This window comes from Camelus bactrianus, chromosome 16 (genome assembly GCF_048773025.1).
Source record: "Camelus bactrianus isolate YW-2024 breed Bactrian camel chromosome 16, ASM4877302v1, whole genome shotgun sequence".
Classification (NCBI taxonomy): Eukaryota; Metazoa; Chordata; class Mammalia; order Artiodactyla; family Camelidae; genus Camelus; species Camelus bactrianus.
In genome coordinates this window covers 42,089,555-42,110,917 of record NC_133554.1, presented here as the reverse complement: position 1 = coordinate 42,110,917, position 21,363 = coordinate 42,089,555, and the positions used below count along the sequence as shown (strand labels likewise).

Here is a 21,363-nt window from a genome sequence, read left to right as displayed (position 1 = left end):
CTCAGACTTGATACCAAAAACCAATCCAAAAATGAAAAATTTAATTGTTAGACTTCTGACAGAGGACTAGTATCTGGAATATGTAAAGAACTCTCAAAACTCAATACAAATCAAAACCACCATGAGATACCACTTCACGATATAATCAAAAAGAAAGACAACAAGAAATGTTGGTGAGGATGTGGAAAAATCAGAACCAACCCTCATACATTGCTGGTGGGAATGTAAAAGGGTGATATCTTTTTTGCAAATAGTCTGGGAGTTCCTCAGAAGGTTAAGCACAGAGTCACCATATAACCCAGCAATTCCACGCCTAAGAATATACCCAAGAGAAATGAAAATATAAGGCCACACAAAAAACTTGTACACGAATGTTAATAATAGCAGGTTTATTAAAGTATTACAATACTAATATTAATATATAAAATTAATATATTATAATAGATTAATAATATTATTCATAATAGCCCCAAAGTGGAAGCAACCAAAATGTCCGTCAACTGAGAAACAGATAAACCAATTGTGGTATATCCATACAATGGAATATAATTCAGCCAGAAAAAAGAATAAAGTGCTGATTCATTCCACAATATGAATGAACCTTGAAAACCTTATGGTAAGTAAAAGAATTAGACATAAAAGGCCACATATTGTGATTCCACTTATATGAAGTTTCCAGAACAGGCAAATCCACAGAGACAGAAATAAATCTGCGGTTGACATGAGCTACAGAGTATGGTGAGGATGGGGAGTGACTGGTAATGAGGATGGAGTTTCTTTGGGGGATGATGAAAAGTTTCTGGATTTAGACAAAGTTGCACAACTCTATGACTATACTACAAACCACTGAATTGTATGCCATATTGAGATATAAGTTACATACCATTGTGAGTTGTATGATATGTGAGTTATACCTCAGTAAAGCTGTTATTTAAAATTCTTACACTCAACAGTAAAAAAAAAAAAAAATCCAGTTAGAAAATGGTCAAAAGACATAAACAGTCATTTCACTCAAGAGGATATACAGATGGCAAATAAGATGTTCAAATAAGAAAAAATGTTCAACATCACTAGACATTAGAGAAATGAAAATTAAAGCCATAATGAGATCTCACTGCATATCTATCAGAATGGTTAAAATGAAAAATAGTAACACCACCAAATGCAAGGATGTGGAGAAAATGGATCACTCACATATGGCTGGGAGGAATGTAAAATGGAACCACCACTCTAGAAAACAGCTTGGCAGCTTCTTACAAAAATAAACACTGCACAACCAGGCAATTGTACTCCTAAGCATTTATCCCAGATAAATGAAAACTTCTGCTCACACAAAAACCTGTCCACAACTGTCCACAGCACCTTCATTCATAATGGTCAAAAACTGGGAACAACCCAGCTCCCTATTCCTCACTGGGTGAATAGTTAAACAGACTGTGGTACATCTGTGTGTACCATGGAGCACTACTCAGCAGAGGAAAAGAATGAAGCATTCATACACTCAAGAACTTGGATGAATCTCACTGAGTAGAAAAAAGCCAATCCCCAAAGATTACATTCTGTATTATCCCTTTTATATAATGTTTTTGAAATGACGAAGCTTTAGAAATTGGAAAACAGATTAGTGGTTTCCAGGGATCAGAGACTGCTGAGGGGAAGGGAGCACAAAGGCAGGAGGGAGGTGAGCATGGTTATAAAACACCGGGGTCCTTGTGGTGGTGGTAGAATCCTTCTGTATCTTGACCATAGAACCTACACATGTGATAAAATTATATACATGAAAGGCACACACACACCACAAATGGGTGTGTGTACAACAGGGGAACACCGAATAAGACTGTACCACTGTCAGTACCCTGGCTGTGACATTGTGATCTTATAAGACATTACCTTTGGGGGAAACTGGGCAAAGGGTACACAAGATCTCTCTGGGTTATTTCTAACAACTGTGTGTCAATCTACAGATGTCTAAAAATTAAAAGTTTAATCTTTTTTAAAAAATATAAAGCAAAGATGAAAACAGTAGCAAGCTCTGCCATTGTGACAGGCTTAAAACACTGCGTGGCCCTGCCTGTTCAACAGGCCCTGCCCACAGTGGCAGGCTCTGCAAACAGCTGAAGGTGCCACGAACATCCATAGGTGGCAACTGGCGATGACACAAAGACACTCTGGTCTGTGCAATCACTTTAAGGAGAAAGTCTTAAGGTCTCCTTAATGCCTACTTCATCAGGAAAAAAGAATAGACCTCAGGTCCTCAGCCTTCAATAGGCAACAGAATCTAGCTAGATTTCAGTAACTTTATTTTGTTTTTTAGAGAATTTCTTTTCAGAATTACCTTCATTGCATGCAAGTGATACTGATTTCCCAATTAGAGCAGAGAGAGAAAATTTCCTTTAAAAAATTCATTTAAGATGAAAGAAAACTTTTGTAGTTTGCGAATGTCTGAAGTTTGGGAAACACTGCTCTCTAGCAGGGGGGTCAGCAAACCATGGCCTGGGAGCCAAGTCTGGCTCACTGACTATCTTTATAAAGTTTTATTGAAACACAGCCAGGCCAATTCACTTAGTATCATCTATAGTTGCTTTTGCACTACAACAGTAGGGTTGAGTAATTGCAACACCAAGATTATGCCCATGAAGTCTAAAATATTTATATTCCGGCCCTTTACAGAAAGAGTTTCCTGGATCACTGATCTGTCACATGGATCACTGATCCGTCACATGTCATGAAGGCATCTCCAGGCCAGCGTGCTGTTTGCCTCCGGTTATGAAGCCAGAGTTTGGGAGAACAGCGGCTTCCAGGAAACATACATCTTTTCTTGAGAGGACAATCCAGCTTATACTCTGGGGTGTGCACCTCTGTCCAGAACTTACACCCAGCTTGGTGTCATTGGCTTTGTTTTTATACTGGCCTTGAGCTTGGTGGTGCACTCAGGGATAGGTTCCTAGTCATCACTGTGTCACGTACAGTGCTCAGCCAAGTGCCTGACAAAGAGAGTTAGAAGGGGCTTCTTTATAGCCAAAGACCAGAATAAGGCTTTCGTGCAACAAATGTTCATATGAATCCCGTCCAGTGTAGGTCTGCAAAACAACAATCCGATTTTTTTTTTTTAAAAGACTTTTATCTGCCTGTGCGCCCCGACCTTGCCTTAGCAATGTCAGGTACATAAACAACATGCAGACTCCTTCTCAGAGATGGATGGTTAATGCTCAGTAATTATAACTTTGCTGGAACATTGGATTGTAATCACTTTATGAGATCTGCTTCGGAAAATTTCACAAGCAGAGAACTTTAATTAGTGGGACTGTATTATCAGAGCTGCACAAAATAAAAATGCAATATGTGAAAATAGTTAGAGCCGCTACCTGAATAATTTCCCTTAAATTATAGGATTCATCTGTGTTGGTCTTTCAGCTCCTCAAGCCTTCATTAATTAGAGTGTTTTTAAGTGAACACATGTCTCTTGTGGTCTGAGATCTTGAGACAAGGAAGTCAGCTATCACCTAGCCAAGAAAGACAGTGTCACACAAAAAGATGACACGGGTAATACTGAAAGATACCATCGACCTACCATTAACAGAGCCAGACCTTCCATTCCTTCATTCATTCACGTAACAAAAAATTGAGTGTATTAATGTAAAGTCACCATGCTAGGCTCTGGGATGATACAAAGATGAAGCGGGTATGGAACCTTCTTTCATACAAACCAGACGAGGAAATATTGGTGTGGTCAGTAGATCACTTCTCCGATGTGAATAAAAGTTCACAGTAGGAAAAATGGGAAGTTTGTGGTCAAAGACGTATGGGAAACATTGAGTTCAACAAAGTTCTAGAGAGTTCTCTATTTTGGGGGTTTCTTAGAACCTCTGAAATGTCCCCAGTTGACCACCCCCATCCCTGGAACACATTTGTTCACAGAGTACATCACTGGACTAGTGTCTCACAGGACACACTTTGAGAAACACTATTCTGGTCCACGATCTCCAAAGCAGCATGGAGAGACTATAAGAGACCGAGGAGGGTGAGCAGCGTGTACTGAGGAAATGTTTAACCACCGGCTCTCCAAAGAGAAAAAGAGAAGCCCTGGGGTTTGCCCATTTCCTTGGTGTGAATACTTCCACCGTGGCTGATTTTAAGCCACTGACGTGATATCACTGAACAAATGCTAGGAAGAGAGGCGTACAGTTGGCTCCAGCACACTATTCCAGTCTGGGGAGAAAAAGCTAATTTCCAGCTGGGAGAGGGGTGGGCAAGGAGAACGCAGGGTGTGCTAATCCACTCCCACCACCCAGCCCGACTTCTCTTGTGCCCAAAGCCCATTGCTGAACATGAGTGGAGGTAGCCGGGAAGAATCACACTTCACTGCATGAGAAACAACATTAAAGCTTACAGGATCTACAGGCCTTCTTGAGAGGAGCAGCCCACCTTGAAGGTTCTGCCACCTTCAGTCTAATCACTGTGTGAAATGTGGTTGTTGTACTCAGAAGGTTTAAGAATCTCACGCAGGGCTCCCATGCTTGAGGGATGGGAAAAAAAGAGTCCCCAGAGCGAAACCACAGGATATAGTGACCAGGATGGATTTGTGATGCTTACCTGCCGGGCTTTCTGATAAATGACCCCAAATTTGAATGTGTTGTTGACGTCATGCTCATCGTAGGACACAATCATTTGGGAGGCCTGGAAAACACAGGGAGAAAAAAATCAGGCTGCTTGTGAACTTGGAGGCAAAGTAAGGAGGCAGATGGAAGGGGAGGCACCCATTTTGGTGGCGAATGTGCCCCCCTGATGTGAGACAGCCACATGTGGAGGAAGACAAAGGGTGAAGTCAGAAGCAGGCGGTCAGGATGCAGCTCCAAAGGTCACAGCTGGTTCCCAGCCCCTGGGCTTCCCCTGGTGCTAGCCAAACCTCTGGATCACCCATGCCACTTCCATCCAGATGTGCCAGCCAAGGCCTGGGAGCACAGGGAGTCCAGCAGGACTCAGGAAACTGACTTTACCCCAGTGTTTTATCTGGGGAGTAAAAAGTGAACCCAGGACCCCAAAACCCATCGGCGAGGATGACGCTAGCTCCAATTCCACCTCTAATCAGCAGTATGATTTAGAGCAAGGAACTGCTCCTGCCCAGACTTCAGTCCCTCCTTATCCATAAAATGAGAGGTTTCTAAGGAGGCACATACCCTAATTCCATGTGCAAAAAAACCCCAAAAAACCCTGACCACTGGTTGTTTCTAATTTTCTACTGTGCTTCAAAGAGTTGGTGTCTGAGAGTCAGAAACACTACACTCTAATTTTGAATCCACTGCTTTTACCCCCGTGGAGCTTTGAGTGAGCCACTTAACTTCCCCGGGGTTCAGTGTCCTCATCTGTTAAGTGGGAATGTGTGACACTGAATCGTAAAGATTCAGTGCGATGGGACACGTGAAGTGCTGAGCACAGAGCAGCTACCACCATCATCATCACCACCACCTATGGAACCTTCTGGAAAGATCAGAGCTGAAGCAGCTTGTGAGGGAAGAGAGGATTTGGAGGCTACTGGGATATTCACTGCAATAAAAGGGAGGGATTCAATCACATGTTGTGCTTCGGGAAGAACAAACCAGGAACAATTTGTTGGCCAGAGGACACAGCCCACTTTAGGTTGTCACCCATGACTTATCCATGTGGCTCTCAGCTCCCCCTGGAAGAGCATCACCGCCTGACTCTGAAGGGAGCCCTCCCCACCCCCCCCGCACCCCACCCCCCACCCCAACTCCCGCCTGGGATGAGTCAAAGGCTCAGAGTAGCTGCCCAGCCAGGGAAGAGGCACCCGGCCATGGACGCCTTCCAAGGAACATTCTAAACTCTATGAATTATAAACACACACACACACACATACACACACGTATCTCAGCCAGATCCACATCCTAGCCGGACAAAGCAAGCCTTCCAATCTAGAAAACATGAAAATACAGCTGCTCTTCCATTATTCCCAGAGCCGGAGGCCTTCCAAGCTAGAGAGAGAACTCGGCAAACGTGAACATCATCGGGTTCTCTCAGCGGCTATGATTTGACAACAAAAATTGCCCAACGTGTAGTTAAGTTAGGCCTTTAGGATGTGGTTTTGATGTTCAGTTAAACCTCACTAATTCAGCTTTAATTATAAAGGGGAGGCAGTCTGAGCGACAGAGAATGTTTGATGGCATGCAGCGCATTACTGGAAAGTGCCTACAGATGCTGGGGGGGTAAAGGGGTGTCTAAGAGGAGAGGGCTCTGGCACATTCTCCGTGTGGGAGAGGACCCCACCGTCAGCTCACCCACCATGCGGGGATAATAGCGTGTCAAGCCCAGTAAAGAAGAGGTGAGGCTTTATTCCAGGGCATTCTGAACGTCCCAGCCAGGACAGGGCCATTCTTCCCCCACCAAACATCTCACCTCCTGGTTCCTGGTTGTCAGAACTGGGACTCAGGGAATGAACCAAACCAGCACCACCAGCCCCAGCAGATGCTCAGAAGCACTGCCCTGCTTCCACAGTGTCTCCCCGGCCCTGCAGGCTCGTGAAGCAGCGGCCCGTGCACTGGGTCTCTTCTTGTAACCAATTTAAAGCCATTCACTGCCCGTGGGTGATTTAAGCCCTCTCGTGCCATAACTGTTCTTGACTGGGCTTGCGAGTTTGTTTGGTAATATCGTTTCTCTCCCCACCCACACCCACACATCAGAACTGGGGTCAAGATCAGGCCAGGCCAACCCAATCCTAAGGAAACCGGTTGGTAACAGAGAACCAGCCAGTTTATTCACTAGGGGCTGCACTGGGGCTTGTAAGACCTCAGGGCGCAGGAACGTTGGCAACGGGGAGCTGAGGTCTGGCCTTTTCTTTCTTTGTGGGGTTCTGCCTTCTGTCCCCCTCACCCCCCCCCCCCACCGTGATGGCTGCCCAGATCTGCACCCGCCCCCTAGCTAGAGGCAGAATCACTCTCCAGCCCAGCTCTGGCCTCAGGGAGGTGTGAGCAGACTGAGGCACAGAAGCTGCAACACTGCTACCCCTCTGCCACCGCCACACAGTAGGGACCAACTCAAGTGGGCTGGACACCCAGGCATGGCCGAGAATGGGTTTCAAGGGGACCAGTGAAGGGGTGGGTGGGGAGAGAGGGAGAGATGAGGGTTTATCATGGAGACCCCACAAAACGCCACCAAGATGCAAAGAACTTCCCACAGAGCCACAAGTATGCAAATCCGTGCCAAGCTGCAGAGCCCTGAGCAAGAGGAGAGTGAAGGGCCTCACCTTGGGGTACAGGACAGGGTTGAATTTCAGCCCCACTGCGTCGTCACAGAAAGCCTAAGCAGGGAGAGAGAAACACCAGCTCAGGAGCCACGTCCACAGGGAGCATCGGGGCCCCTTCGACCACCAAAAGCATAGAGGCCAAGACCTGTGGGGTCAGGAGGCCTGGGGTCAAATCCTGGCTCTGCGGCTCACTCATGTGTGGTCAGGAAAGTCAAGGGACCTTCCTGGGGTTTCCTGTTGAAGTGAAGCCACCAAAAATACCCAGCACAGTTCTGCCCGGCATTCCCACTCCCAGAGTGTGGGTCCCACCCAACCCAGCTGCCCATCATTCTCACCCCAACTTTGCTGACTCAGGTCCCAAGTTCTCAGGATCCCAGAGCAGTGACGTGGGCCCTTCCACCAGCTGATGGCTCCTTACCTGAGGAGGTCCTCTGTCTGAACCAACATCCTGGCCATCCTTCAGCCCAACTCTCCTCTGCTGTGAAGGCTTCTTGGCACACCCATCCTTCCTCCTCTGAGGTCCTACATTGCTCTCCATACCCAGCCCTGTCTTTCCATTTCTCTTGTCTCTTGAACTAGCCCTGAACTTGAGGGCAGAGACCATGGATTTTCCTATTCCCTGAGCAGCCTCAGCAGTAAGGATGAGATGGGGAAAGTGGAGGGGAAATGGGGGCCTCCACCAACAGGCCCCCCACCCGACCCATGCAGTCAAGGACCCAAGAGTACAGTGGCTTCCCCTCCCCAAGGGCAGAGCCCACCCAGGACAAGCCTGTACCTGACCCCAGAGGCCAGCCCTGGCCTAAAAGAGGAAGCCACCTCCTCTCAGTGTCACTTTTTACCTTTGCAATTTGAGGGACGCTGGGCAACTTGCTCAGTCCAGCCAAGGGGATCCGCTCATGCACCGTCTTCACTTTGGACCTGCACACGTGGATGTGGATGAGAAAGGGGGGTCCACAAGACGTGGAGTCAAGGAGGCAGGTGGCTGAGGTCACACCAGACCACAGGCAAGTACCTGCCTCATTCCACCCAACCAGGCACTGGGCACCGCTCTCCAATGGTGGGAAAACGGAATCCTACTTAGGGACCCCACGGGAAACGGATACTCAAAGAACCCACCTAGTAGAACTGACTGCAAATGAAATTCAGGAAATACAAATAGCCACCTTCAAGTTCACCATTACTTTTTTGGGTTTTTTGTGGGCTTTCTGTGTTCTCTCAAAGAACTGAGTACAGCTTCTGGATATATTTGGGTCTGACATGCAATGAAACCTTTCTGAAAAGAAAAACTAATATTTGAAAATCTGGATTGACTCAAAATATAAATGGGATGAAAGTTGCTTTAAAAAGGGATTCACCATGGGACTCCAAATTTAGCCTATTCCCCTGATTCATTCAGTACATTATGAAAGTGTTGAATTCTACCCAATGCTCTTCTGCATCTGCTGAGATAATCATTTGGTTTTTAATCTGTTAACCTGGTGGATTACACTTCTGTTGCACAATCTTTTCATTCCATGGGTAAAACACCACTTGTTTATGATGTAATTTTTTTCCATATCCTGCTGAATTTAATTTGTTGTATTTTATTTAGAGTTTTACATCTCTACTCATTAATAATGCTGGCCTATTTTCTCGTACTTCTGTCTTCAGGTTTTGATATCAAGGTGCCACCCCAGCCCGGCAGAACTGCTGGGGAGCTTCTCATCCTTTGAATTAGTTTGTACACCATAGGGATTTTCTGTTCCTTAAAGTTCGCTAAAACTCATCTCTCGGCCTGCTGTTTTTCGGTTGGGAAGATACCTTTGGCTACCAATTCAGTTCTTTAATGGTGAAGGTTCAGCTTTTCTAAACATTATTATTGATTTAATTTTGGTAATTTATGTTTTCTCCTATAAAATTATTGATCAAATGCACTGATACAAAGTTGTTCTTGGCATTCTCTTAAGACTTCATCTGTATTCGTGGTCATGGCCCTTCCTTCATTGCTAAAATATTATCTGTCTTCTTTTCTCTATTTTCCTTAATCAGCCCCTGCTGGAGGTTCAGTTTATTAATCTTTCCAAAGAGATAGCTTTTGGTTTTGTTGATTATCTCTATTTTTTTTTAATTTTTGCTTTGTACTTCACTAGCTTATTCTTGCCTTTTTTATTATCTTCCTTCTATTTTCTTTGGGTTTTTTTGTACTATTCTAACATCCTGACCTGCATGCTTACACATGGAATGTTTCTTCTTTTTCACAAATGCATTTAAAACCATATATCTCTCCAAGTACCACTTCAACTGCATCCCACACATTGATTGGTAGTATTTTCACTGTCACTTAGTTCTAAATATTTTGTCAGTTCTTTTGTGATTTCCCCTTCAGCCCATGAGTTATTTAAAAGGGTTTTTTCCTTATTTTTTTTTAACTTTTCAAATGTACAAGTTTTATCCTTCAGTATTTTAATTGTTGACTTCTAATTTAATTTTTGTATAATCAGGGAACATAATCTATATGATATTATTTGAAATTTGCTGACTTGATACATGGACTTTTTTTTCATGTTCCATGTGAGCTTAAAAAGAATATATATATTTTTCCTTTTGTTGACTTCAGGAATGTATTTTATAATTTGTTAATGAATTGCTCAAATCTATATCCTCACAATTTTTTGTCTGCTTGGTCCATCAGTATCTGAAATCTACCACTACAACTGAGGATTTGTCTACTTCTCTTTATAGTCCTATCAGTTTTTGCCTTTTTAAATTCAAGACAATGTTACTGGCAGGGGTGGGGTGCGGGTATAGCTCAGTGGTAGAGCACATGCTTAGCATGCACGAGGTCCTGGGTTCAGTCCCCAGTAGCTCCACTCAAAAAAAAAAAAAAGAACATTACTAAATACAAGTTTATGACTGTTAAATCTTCCAGGTGTACTGTTTTCTTTATCACTTGGTAGGCTGAGGCCCTCTGAGGGGTCTAAAAAAGGGCATCTTTCCCTGGCCAGGTTATGAATAAAATCAGAAAAAAGAAATTAAAAGTAAGGCAGTTAGGAGTTAAAATAACTCCTTCGTTACTGATAAAAGCCAGAAGGAAGCACATAGCTTACTGTGAAGATGAAATGGGTCTTCTCCTAACTAAAACTCAGTTACCCACCCAAGTCACAGGCAGTGCTGGGCAGAGGCAAACCTCCTCTCGTGGGGTCAGCTCAGGTGGGATTTATAGTCCAGGGAGCAGAGGGGACACCTGAGGGCAGCTGCTCCAAGAAGGAAAGGGAAAGAACACAGCTACGCATGTCACGTTCTTGCTCCCATATTCACCTATGAGAGAGCCAGGGGTGCCACACTTAAGTGTCACCTCCACAGGGCAGGAAACACCAGGAGCAGGGAAGAAAGATTCTCAAGTTACAACAGAATGCTCCTTCTATCCCTAGTAATGCTTTTTTTCCTGAAGTTCTATTTTGTCTGATATTAATATTGCTACAACCAACCTTCTTGGTTAGTACTTTCCCAGCTTATCTATCTTTTTCCATTTCTTTATTTTAAATCCTTCCACATGATTTTTCTTTAGGCATTCTTTGTAAGCAGAATATAGCTGTATTTTTCAGTCCAATCTAATAGTCTAATATTTTCATAGCCTAATTTATTTATACTTACTGTGATTACTAATGTATTTGGAATTATTTTTAGCATTTTGTGTTTTTTATAACCCTCTATTTTCTTTTTTTTCCCTTCTTTCCTGCCTTCAGTTTAATGAAGTTTTATCTTATTTTTTATTTTTTATTGCACACTATAACTAGCTAACAGTTACATATTTTGTTGTGGTTTTGTTCCCCCAAAAGAAGTTCTCTTTTTCCAGGCTATAAATAAATCTGTAGACTAGATTTATTTATCAAATCTCGTGAGTTTTTTAAACTTCTGACTTATTTGTTTCAGCTTTAATCTTTGTTAATCCCTTCCTCTTACTTTAAGCAATAATACTGATAATAGCAGCTACCTTTCTTGAGTAGCTACAATGTATCAGGCTCTGGCACATGACAAACATTCAGTAATTTTAAAGTGGACACTACTATCATTTCACAGATTAAGAAACTGAGGCACAGAGAGGTTAGTAACACCAGCAACTTGCAAATATTATTCTTTCTTATTGAATAAAGAAGTATTTCAGGCAATTAATTTTCTTCCACGTGTAGCTTTGGACACAACCCATATATTTTTATATGTAGTATTTTAAATGTCATTATTTGATAAATAGTCTATAACTTCAGCTCTGATTTCCTCCTTAGCCCAACAGTTACTTAGGAAAGTGTTGAGATCATGATCTTTTCCTTCACTGACCCACAAGGGTTTTTTTTCCCCCCTCCTTTTTTTTTCCCCCCTCCTCGTTTTTTTTTCACTATCCAGACTTGAAAAAGTAGAGAGAAATCTACTCAGGTTTGTTATTTATCTCGAAATTGTGGGTAGATTCTTCATTGCTACTCTCATGGCAGGCAGAGAGGCTGTTAGAATACTCTCCCTGGATTTTAGGTTGGAGAGCTGGTTATTATAAGACATCAATTAAATAATCCAGAAGCCTACAGGGAATGAGGAAGAAGCTGGGACAGGAGTCACTGCCAGCAAGGGAATTTCATCTCTGCATAATTTCTTCTTTGTGCCTGGTAAAGTTACTAGGCTATGGGGCCAATTTCTTTAATGTGTAGTTTTCAATTTGGCCATCGCTCCAAGTACATGATGTGATTACCCAACTTCCTAGCTGGTGTATGGCTTCTCTCTGCCACTCCACTCACGGGCTTTCTATTTGGGAGAACCACATTTGAGCTTACCCTTGGGCTCCCCAGAGCACTGATTTCAAATACTGTTGACCCAATACAACAAAAGTGGTTCTCAGTAGAAAGAACCCTGACTGTTCCAAGGCTCACTCTTACTTCTAAAGAATACAGAATTCTCCCCAAACCTCCAATTTCATACATTCTCAAACTACATTGCTTTCTAAGGAAGAGGCACTGGGGTTCAACTCTCAATATCACCTATATTACAGTCCTAACTGCCCCATAGATTATTTTTTAAAAAATCATCAAAGTATGTTGTGTGCCTGGCATCTTTCTCTAGGTTTTAGTCCAGGTCCAGCATTTCGGGCAGGATACAGTATTAGAAAAAGAGGGTTAGATCCCTGTGTCCAATTGTCGTCTTCCTCAGAAATCCAACCTGGATCTGATTTTTATTAAGAAAGGAAGTAATTTTCTTCACAGAGGTTCAGCTAGCTCAAAATCCTATTAGGAGAATGGGATTCAGGTGTTACTCCCTCAGAAAATTGACTCTAGCAATCTAATGGACTCTTCCTTGCCCTGCAAACATCATTTCTAGCCAGGTGAACCTCAGCAAAGAAAATTGCTTCCTTTCCTAATAAAAAGCAAATCAAAATTGGATGAGTGCTGACAACCTCCTTGTACCAGCCTCCTTCCTGCCTCTCCAGTAGCAGGGCTATTTGTCCCTGTCCCCTCCCATGTTTATCTCGAATTTGGGGCAGAAAAGCAAATGTTATTGCTCTTCCCCAAATACCTTCAAGGACTTCCAATTAGACTCACGAAGATGGACTGGGAGCTTGACAGGTTCATGGCACGCTGCTAAGCACCAGTACTGGTCTTCCTGGCTATTCCACCAGCCCACCAGGGACAGAGATAAATAAGACACTCTTTGTGCCCCCATAGCATCCTGGGCTATCACTAATATAAATGCCCGTGCCGCATATTAAAATCTTGTGTTTTTCTCCACTAGAATGTAAGCCTGCAGAGAACACAGACCATCAGTCTGTCATTATTGCATTCCCAGCACCTCTCATAGTTCCTGGTACAAAGGAGGTTCTACAAAGCACGTTAGTCAAACCAAACAGAAACCAGTTCCAGTTCCTGCCCTGGAGGAGGTCATAATCCAGAGAGAGGTCCCTGGCTTGGCTGTGAGTCAGAGCTCCCACTGTGATCACCATTCCGTCCCGGGGAACCCAGCACACACACAGATGCTTTGGGATCTATTTTCCCTGACTGGATGCACACTGTAGGTCGTGTTCTGGCAAACCCTCTCCCAGGACAGTTTGGAGTTGTATCTCAGCAGAATGAGCCATATTCCACAGAGTCACAGTCTTTGCAAGAGAGAAAGGCAGGTTGGGGGATGGTCTAGGTGACCTTGAGACCAGATACCACTCTGACTCCCGCAATCAGCCAGTTGGCATAAACATCTGGGCACCTTGCCTGGCAACTCAGACATAGCCCCAAGATTCCAGCCAGTCCGTTTCCCCCAGCACACCCACACCAGACTGGTTAGGCTGGTATTTCTGGGTCCTGGCCACTAGAGGCGTGGCCTCCAACAGCACCAAGCCCCACCTGAGAATGATCCGAAGGTACTCCATGCCCTCGGCCTCCTCGCACTTGATGGACAGGAGCAAGTTCCCCAGGCTGCTGCCGGTACAGTAGAAGTTGAGATGATCCTAGGAACGGGAATCAGGTGTTAGCGGGGCAGGGGGGGCTGTGAGATATGGCCCCCCAAATCACCTCCTTCGCCAGGAGTGAGAAGCCAGGTAACAGGAAGGAAAGGATGCTACTGCTGTGGTTGCTATTAAGGGGCGGGGGATGCCGGGGAGAACGGAAGATGGGGAGGAGGAAAAGGGTCACAGTCATAGGTTCCAACTGCCAAGTCCTAGGATGTGCCAGGCACTGGGCTTAGGGCCTCATAACTCTTATCTCCTGAAATCCTGACTCCAACTTCATGCAGCTGAAAACATCATCAGCCCCATTTCACAGATGGGTAAACCATCATCAGGGAGGTTAACTAACCAAGGTCATACAACAAGTAAGTAAAAGATCCAGAGTTCAAACCCACATCTGACTTGAGCAAAGCACAAGTTCTTCACCATAAGATATCAAGTCCACTTCCTTGCTCACAGGGGCAGCCCTCACCAGTTCAGACTGTTCATTGGAATAAAGAGAGGAGGAACTCTGGTTCCTCCACCCAAGGGGAGCCGGGAGGTCCTCTGGTCAATGGGTCTCTCCCTGGCTCAGGGAGCCCACTCCAGACCTGCTGCATCAGGGAGCAGGGGTGCTGGAATCTGCATTTTTCACAAGTTCCCCCAGGGGGTTCTGAGACAGCTCCTGAGACTGCAAACAACACCGCCTGAGGCTGGAGACTTCCAGAATCTGCCCCTGGGATTTCCAGAACCTGGCAAGTCCGAAGGGCAGAATATATTTAAAGAATACTGTCACTTTTAAGCAATCAGAGGCTCATAGCCCATCACCCCATACAAGTACCCAGGGGACTTGCCTGAATGAGGACACGAGAGTTTTGTACTATTTTGATAGAAACAGATTTCCGAGGCGTGAGAACCTATTTTTTCCTTCCACCTTCCTTCACCCCCAAACACTACCCACTCCATCACCTCCTAAAACATTTGCTGGGGGTGAGCCCCAGCAGACCCATCGTTCCCATCACTCCTGGCCTCCCTGACTTCTGCACACCCTCGGTGCACCCATCCAGGAGCAGAGCCGACCAGATCTCTCCAAGGAGGACAGAGGCAGGCAGCAGGGATGTGGCAGGACTTGAAAGAGGAGAGACAGAGAGAAAGGGGCCCTGGAGAGGAACGCTGGGTTCCTGGGTGCGCCCTCCTTCCTGCAGTCATTTTTGCCCTGGGCCCCCTGGGCCTCACCTTCCCCAGGAAGTGCCTGCGGTAGGCCCTGGCTTCGCCCTTGCACTCAAGCTTGTAGCCAAACGTGCTGGGGCTGAGGCTGTCCTCTTCCTCCTCCTCACAGGTGCTGCTGCCCACGGAGGTCGGTGTGCTCACATTCTCCGGGTCCTCGATCCAATAGCCCCCAAACTGGGGCAGGACGATCAGGGGGTATGGGCCTCCCTTCTCCACAACCTGGAGGCAGAGGGAGGGTCTGGTACTGCAGCCCACCCCAGGTCTGCAGGAGGAGGGGAGGGGTGCCGGTGATGGTGCTCCCCAACCTCTGAACTGCTCCAAGGAGGCGACTCCATCTTTGAGGCCAAAAGCAGTAACATGAACCCCTCCTCTAAGCCCTACAACATCTCCAGCTTCACTTACCCTGTAGCACCAGGGGTGCAAGGTATGGATGGGCACCCCCAATTTAAACGTGGAAAAGCTGAGGTCACAAAGAGAAAGATGGGACGAGGTCTCAGGTCCTCAAGTCCCAAATCCAGGGTGCTCTCCCATGTCAGGTGGAGGAGGGACCATCAACATCACCACCATCAGCTCCCCCAACCCCACCCCAGAGACGGGACCCAGAGCCACAGTGCAGCCAGGGGGCTCCTACCTCGTCGATGCTGGGGTACGGGATGTAGTCGTCCTGCCAGACAAACCAAACAATGTCAGCATTAGTTCCAGCAGTGCCCATAAAGTTTGGCACTGTCTCCATTCCCCTCTCCCAGGTGGGGAAGGGGATGGGCTGGGGGCCTGACAGGCTGCACCAGGGCTTTGGGAAGAACATCAGAGGCAGCTCTGGGAAATGGCTTCTCTTGAGTTCTTCCCCAAATTGACAGAACCTAAGTGCACACCCTGCCAGCTGAAGATGCAGTGCTCAAAGTGCCGAGTTCCACCCTCGTGACCCAGTTTCTCACCCTATGATGCTGTAACCAGAAGACGACCCCTGGTCCCACCCAGCCCCCTCCAGGCAAGGAGGCTGACCTACAAGTGATGAGCTGCATCCCTGGGCTTGGCCATAGAAGCTGAAGCTGAGAGCTGATGCTTCTGGAGCCTGGAGCACAGACCTGAGACCCTACACGCTGCATGTAGTTCATTCGCAGGAGCAGATGCGAAGGAGCCAGGCTGAGCCGTGAGCCTTGTCTCAGCCCACCCAGAAGCTACCCCAAAGGTATCAAGCCAGGGTCCCCGGTGCTGCCCACTGTGCACCGGTCAACACAGTGCAGCCACTTAAGCGGCTCTTAGTGAAAATCAGAGTTAGACAGCGTCAGACAGCAGACCCCAGCACGCCAGCTGTGACCCCTGCCTCTCACCCCGCCCCCCTCGCCGGGACCACCTGGCTGCCACCTTGCCCGCCCAGCCCACCTTGTTCTTCTGGGGTCCCGGCTTCTGCTCTTCAAGCTTGATCCCCTGCAGAAATAAGGAAAAGAGGATCTATAGAAAAGCAAAGGTCACAGAAGATGGGCCAAACAGAAGTCTCTCAGGAGCAGCTGGGGGTTAGTCATCATAGCAGCAGCAGCTGGCGTGTGCTGGGCCCTTACACACTTAGGCGACGCAGCAGGGAAGGGGGTTGAGAGCATGGATTCAAGCCAGGTTCAAATCCCATCACTGCTACTTATGACCAGATGACCTTGGGCAAGTCACAAAACCTCTCTAGCTCAGCATTCCCATCTGTAAACTGGGAATGAAAATGGCACCTACTCTTGTAGTGAAGGCTAAATGCTGACAAGGTGTTAAGCCCTTGGAAGCATGGTGGGTACATAGTAAAAGCTACGGGTAGGCAGTGTTTTATTCCTGGTCCTTAAAGATCTCCTCCAGGCTCTCAGAGCCAGTAGGTGAGGGGTGAGGATGGGAACCCCCATCTGAGGATGTCGGAGCCAGCAAGCTGGACCTCACACCACTCCAGCTCCAGCCCTTCCTGGTGGGAGGGCCCACAGGTGACAGGCATGTGGCCTGGTCCTCATTCTGCCGCTGTCTTACTATTGGGGACCCTTGACAAAGTCGAGCCTCTTGCCACCTCCTTGGTTCCATCTACGAAATGAGGATTCCAACACCCACACCCCCGCCTCACAGATGTGTCGCCACAAGGGTCAGACACCATGACTGACAGGGTCAAGTGCACGACCCTATCCCCCAGCCCTCGGAGCCCAGGACTCCTGCTCACTGGGAGGATTTGGACTTGGGCTTCTCTGGACTTGACTGGGCTGAGTCACCTGCAGTGTTGTTCAAGAGGGTATGGGAGGCCCTCCTGCTGGACAGGTGCTCCTGTCCCCACGCAGGGAGAAAATCATTTTAGTGGCCAGCAGACCCTGTCCAGGGAAACAAACTGGGAGGATGGGGAGAGGAGTGATGTCAGGAGCTGGTTCTGTTTGTCCTGCATTAGTCATCCCTGCCTGGGAACAGCCCCTGGGCAGGAGAGCAAACTACCCTCCCCCACGACAGACCCACCGCTTAGCATCGGCCCCCTGCCTGTGTCATCCTATGCAATAGGTATTATGATTATGCCCCGCTGCCCCCGCCATGAAGACCCTGAGGCTCAGAGAGGCAGAGTGACTTGACCAAGGACACTCAGCTAGAGTGTCAGGGTTAGAATTTGAACCCAGGACCAAAGATATCCAAAGCTTGTGCACTTGGTTCCTGCTGCTTCACAGGGACTGTGCCCCTCTTCAAATCCCTCAGCTCTCGGTCTGGGAGGTCAGGGGTCCTGGATCTTGGTTTCAGCTCTTCACTGAGGGCCCTGCACGCTTCACTGCTCTGAGTCTTAGTCTCCACGCCCGCAGCATGAGGAGAGTTGGTGTCCACGTGCAAGAACTGGCTCTGGCCACACCGGGCAGCCTGCTTCACACCAGCCAATTCCCTGTGTGAGTTTCGTACACACAGAGGACCTGGAAACTGTGGCCCCTCGCAGGCTGGGGCCCAGGGGGCACGGGGGAGAGGCCTAAGCACTGGGAAGTGTGGTTTCAGCCCCCAGCCATCTCAAATGAGATGGAACTGACCACCTACCAAGAAGTGTCAGCTGCCTGCCGTGGAGACACAGAGGAAGCATAAAACCCAGACTCCTGCCCTTAGGCTCCCAATCTAGTTGAGACAACAACCCAACAGCTTCGAAACAACAGAACGATGAGGCCGGTTAAGTGGGGTTGGATTCTCAGAGAAGCCCTTTTGTTGGTAAGACCGAGGGCTTTGAGGGGTTAGTGGATTGTGGGGTCAACCAGAGAGAAGGCAGGGAGAGCTGAAAATTCCCCTCCAGCTTGCCAAGTGCAAGGATTCCATGGCTTTAGGTGAAAATCCTAGCTTTACTCCAATCAACCGAGCACTTAATTATACACTGCCTCCCACGACTTGCTGGCTAGGTCCGTACCTTTCCTGTTTTCTGCAAGTTCCCTAAGTGTATATAGTTTGTAGTCCACACGCTGCTGGGCACGGAGGGGGATTTTAACAACTTGCTTGTGCTAATGACACAACCGCTAATAATATTTTCCCCTCAAATGGCACGCACACACACGCACACACACGCACACGCACACACGCACCCCCGCTTAGGGAGATCAGGCTTTCCTGAGGAGACCATGCTTGCTCATACCAGCCCTCTCAGCAGCTCCTCCTGCAGCTCAGGACCGCTGTGAACACTCTATTTGCCTCTCCTCCTAGACTTTCCAGATCATCACTACAGAATCTTCCTTCCTGGAGCCTACAGCATCTCCTTAGGGTAGAGAGCACCAAACTATGACACGAAAATTTCTGCCTCTGAAGCTCCTTGCTAGCCCTGGGCCCTTGAGTGCTTTATTTAATATCTCTGTGCCTCAGTTTTCTCACCTGTGAAAAGGGGGTAACAGTAATACACCCACTTTCTGTGGGCCTTGTCAGGAAGAAACGAGATAACACCTGCCAATCTCTGAGCCCAGAGAGGTGCTTGAAACCCGTGCATCTTCTTCTCACTCTTTCTACCTACCTCTATTAAGCCTTCTGGATGTCTCTCCAGATTCCCTAGGGCAGCAGTTCTCACCTGTGAGCCCTGATTCCTTGGTGAGGGGTGACTATAAAGGACCCCCAAATCCACATTGAATGCTGATTTTTGTGCAATGCCTACCATGTATTATATGGTATCATCTCATTTCATTCCAACAACCATGTAAATGGGTATACTGTATTCCTATTTATAGAAACTGTGATATTGTGATTTATAATAAGAAATATATATTTGGTCTTCATGCAATTCCAGGCACAGAGTTCCTAAAACCCTTAGAATTTCCTGGGTGATAAGAGCAACGAGAGTATCTTTTGTTATAGCATTTGGACTCTGTCCTTAGTTCCCGAAAGAGCTCCAGAGCTGTAAAGATGAAAGGAGTATCTTATTATTCATAAGTTTATGTTAACAAGGTGACTTTGGAAAGCCCCTAAGGACGGGGGCTTGCTGCCAGGGGAATCAACCCTAATTAGAGGGTTAGAACTTTCAGCCCTACCCCCAACCTCTGGGGAGGGGAGAATGGCTGGAGGTTTGATCAGTCACCAATGGCCAGTGATTTAATTGACCATGCCTACGTAAAGAGGCCTCCAGAAAAAGCCGAAAGGATAGGGTTTGGGGGAACCTTCTGGTTGGTGAACACATGTTGTTCCCAAAGAGGGCACGGAAGTTTTGCCCCTTCCCACACATCTTGCCCTAGGTCACTGCTCCATCTGGTTGTTCCCGAGTTATTTCTTTTTATAACAAACTGATCATCTAGTAAGTAAACTATTTTCCTTAGTTCTGTGAACCGCTCTAGCAAATTAATGGAACCCAAGGAAGAGGTCATGCAGACCTCCAATTTATAGCCAACGAGTCAGAAGCATTGGTGACAACCTGGACTTGGAATCGGTGTTGAAATCAGGGGAGGAGGGTCTTGTGGGACTGAGCCCTTCACCTGTGGGATCTGACTCTATCTCCAGGCAGACAGTGTCAGAACTGAATGAAATCGTAGGGCTCCCAGCTGGCGTCGCAGAATTGCCTGGTGTGGGAAAACTCCCACACGTTTGGTGTCAGGGTGAGGGGAGAACAGTGCCATGAGTGGACAGAAAACAGGAGCGAGAGGCTTAGAAAAGGGAAGGAGTTAGTGCTAGCAAGTGTCAGATGCAAGATTTGAACTCAGGTCTGTCTCCCACTCCACTGCTCTGCCTCCCAGACATGAGATGACTCCCCTCGGAAGGGGCTTTCTATCCCACCCTCTCCAGGGACAAGGGAACCTCTCAAACCCTCCCCACAACCGTCTGCCCTGCTGGCAGGTTCTGTCTACTCTCCATCCTTCAGGCAGGAGCCGTCCCAGAACCCTCTGTGCAGTTCACCACGGAAATGGCCTCAGGTGGTCCAGGCCACCAGGACTGTTCTCTGTTCTCTGCCCTCCCTCCAAGGCCCCCAAGTTCTGCCCGGCGTTGTGTCCCCTGAGGCCACTGCAGCATCCCCGCCCAGGGCTCAGCTCACGTTGGGATGCTCACCTGCATCTTCTCCAGCATCTCGAAGAACTCTGCCGACTGAAAGACACAAAGAAGGTGGGGAGAGAAAGATGGAGCGTCAGCTAGGAGGTCTGCTGAGAAAGCCTTCCTACTGACTGTCTGGAAGCTCAGCCCAGGGCTTCCCCAGGGACAAAATTCATTTGGATCAAGAGAGAAGATAATTTGATTTTGCCTTTGCAGGGCTGGAGGGCCAGAGCACTTCATAAAACAAGAGGGGGAAAAAAGCATGCCTGGGCTGGCAAATGGCCCTGGGGAGAACAGTTACTCGGTCTCGGTCAAGAGGGAGGGGCCCGAGGGGGCCCCAGGATTCAGCCTCCAACAGGATTCGTGTTTGGGATGTTTTCAACCCAACAGGGTGCCAAAATGTCCCACACAAGTAGTTTTCCAACTCTTGTGGCAAGAGAGCCTTTCTGTCTCCTCACACAAAGCCTCACTTAGAACTACATCTAAAACCAGTAAAAGCAGAGCTGCTCCGGCAAAGGCAGCCATGGGGGCTTGAGCCCCTGAGGTGCCTCCTCTGCCTGCCCGTCCCCTACCTTTTGGGACCCGAGAATTTGTGAGTAAAGCCTGAAAACCATTGAACCATTGAACCGCAGCCTCCAGTGGCCTGGATGGATTATTTTTTTAAATCTCAAACTCCATCAGCCCAAACTTTTAACCTACTTTGGTGCCACCTTTGTAAACTCCAGGTGAGACAGAAAGGCAAAAAAGAAAGTGGATTGGAAGGGTGAGGAGCTGAAAGCTCCACTCTAACAAAACACATGCAGAGGTTCCCCCAGAAGTGTCCCCACTTCCCATTCCATGAAAACAGCTACACTTTCTTGTTGTAAGATCACTGCCCACATCTGGGCACTGGCAAATCATGAATATGTGAGCGCCCCAGAACAGACAGTCCCCAGATGACTAGGAGACAAAAGGAAGCAGTGAGAAGGAGGAC

The 21,363-nt window shown here is 47.3% G+C and overlaps 1 protein-coding gene across 11 annotated transcripts in view; it reads right to left on the bottom strand.

The window, feature by feature from the left end:
• Positions 1-21,363, bottom strand: part of RAP1GAP2 (RAP1 GTPase activating protein 2) — a 150,731-nt gene that overhangs the window by 28,829 nt on the left and 100,539 nt on the right. For 5 of the 11 annotated variants that reach the window (XR_012499573.1, XM_045518965.2, XM_045518975.2 and 2 more), the window contains 8 exons: positions 20,409-20,444; positions 16,305-16,349; positions 15,553-15,585; positions 14,928-15,140; positions 13,612-13,715; positions 8,098-8,176; positions 7,259-7,312; positions 4,594-4,677 (listed from right to left, as the gene is read on the bottom strand). Coding sequence is in view for 10 of the 11 variants with exons in the window: in XM_045518965.2 (XP_045374921.1) it covers positions 4,594-4,677; positions 7,259-7,312; positions 8,098-8,176; positions 13,612-13,715; positions 14,928-15,140; positions 15,553-15,585; positions 16,305-16,349; positions 20,409-20,444 (648 nt within the window). In the remaining variant the exon portion in view is untranslated. The remainder of the gene's footprint in view (positions 1-4,593; positions 4,678-7,258; positions 7,313-8,097; positions 8,177-13,611; positions 13,716-14,927; positions 15,141-15,552; positions 15,586-16,304; positions 16,350-20,408; positions 20,445-21,363) is intronic. The other 6 variants (XM_045518966.2, XM_074343253.1, XM_045518972.2 and 3 more) reach the window with 2 other exon arrangements.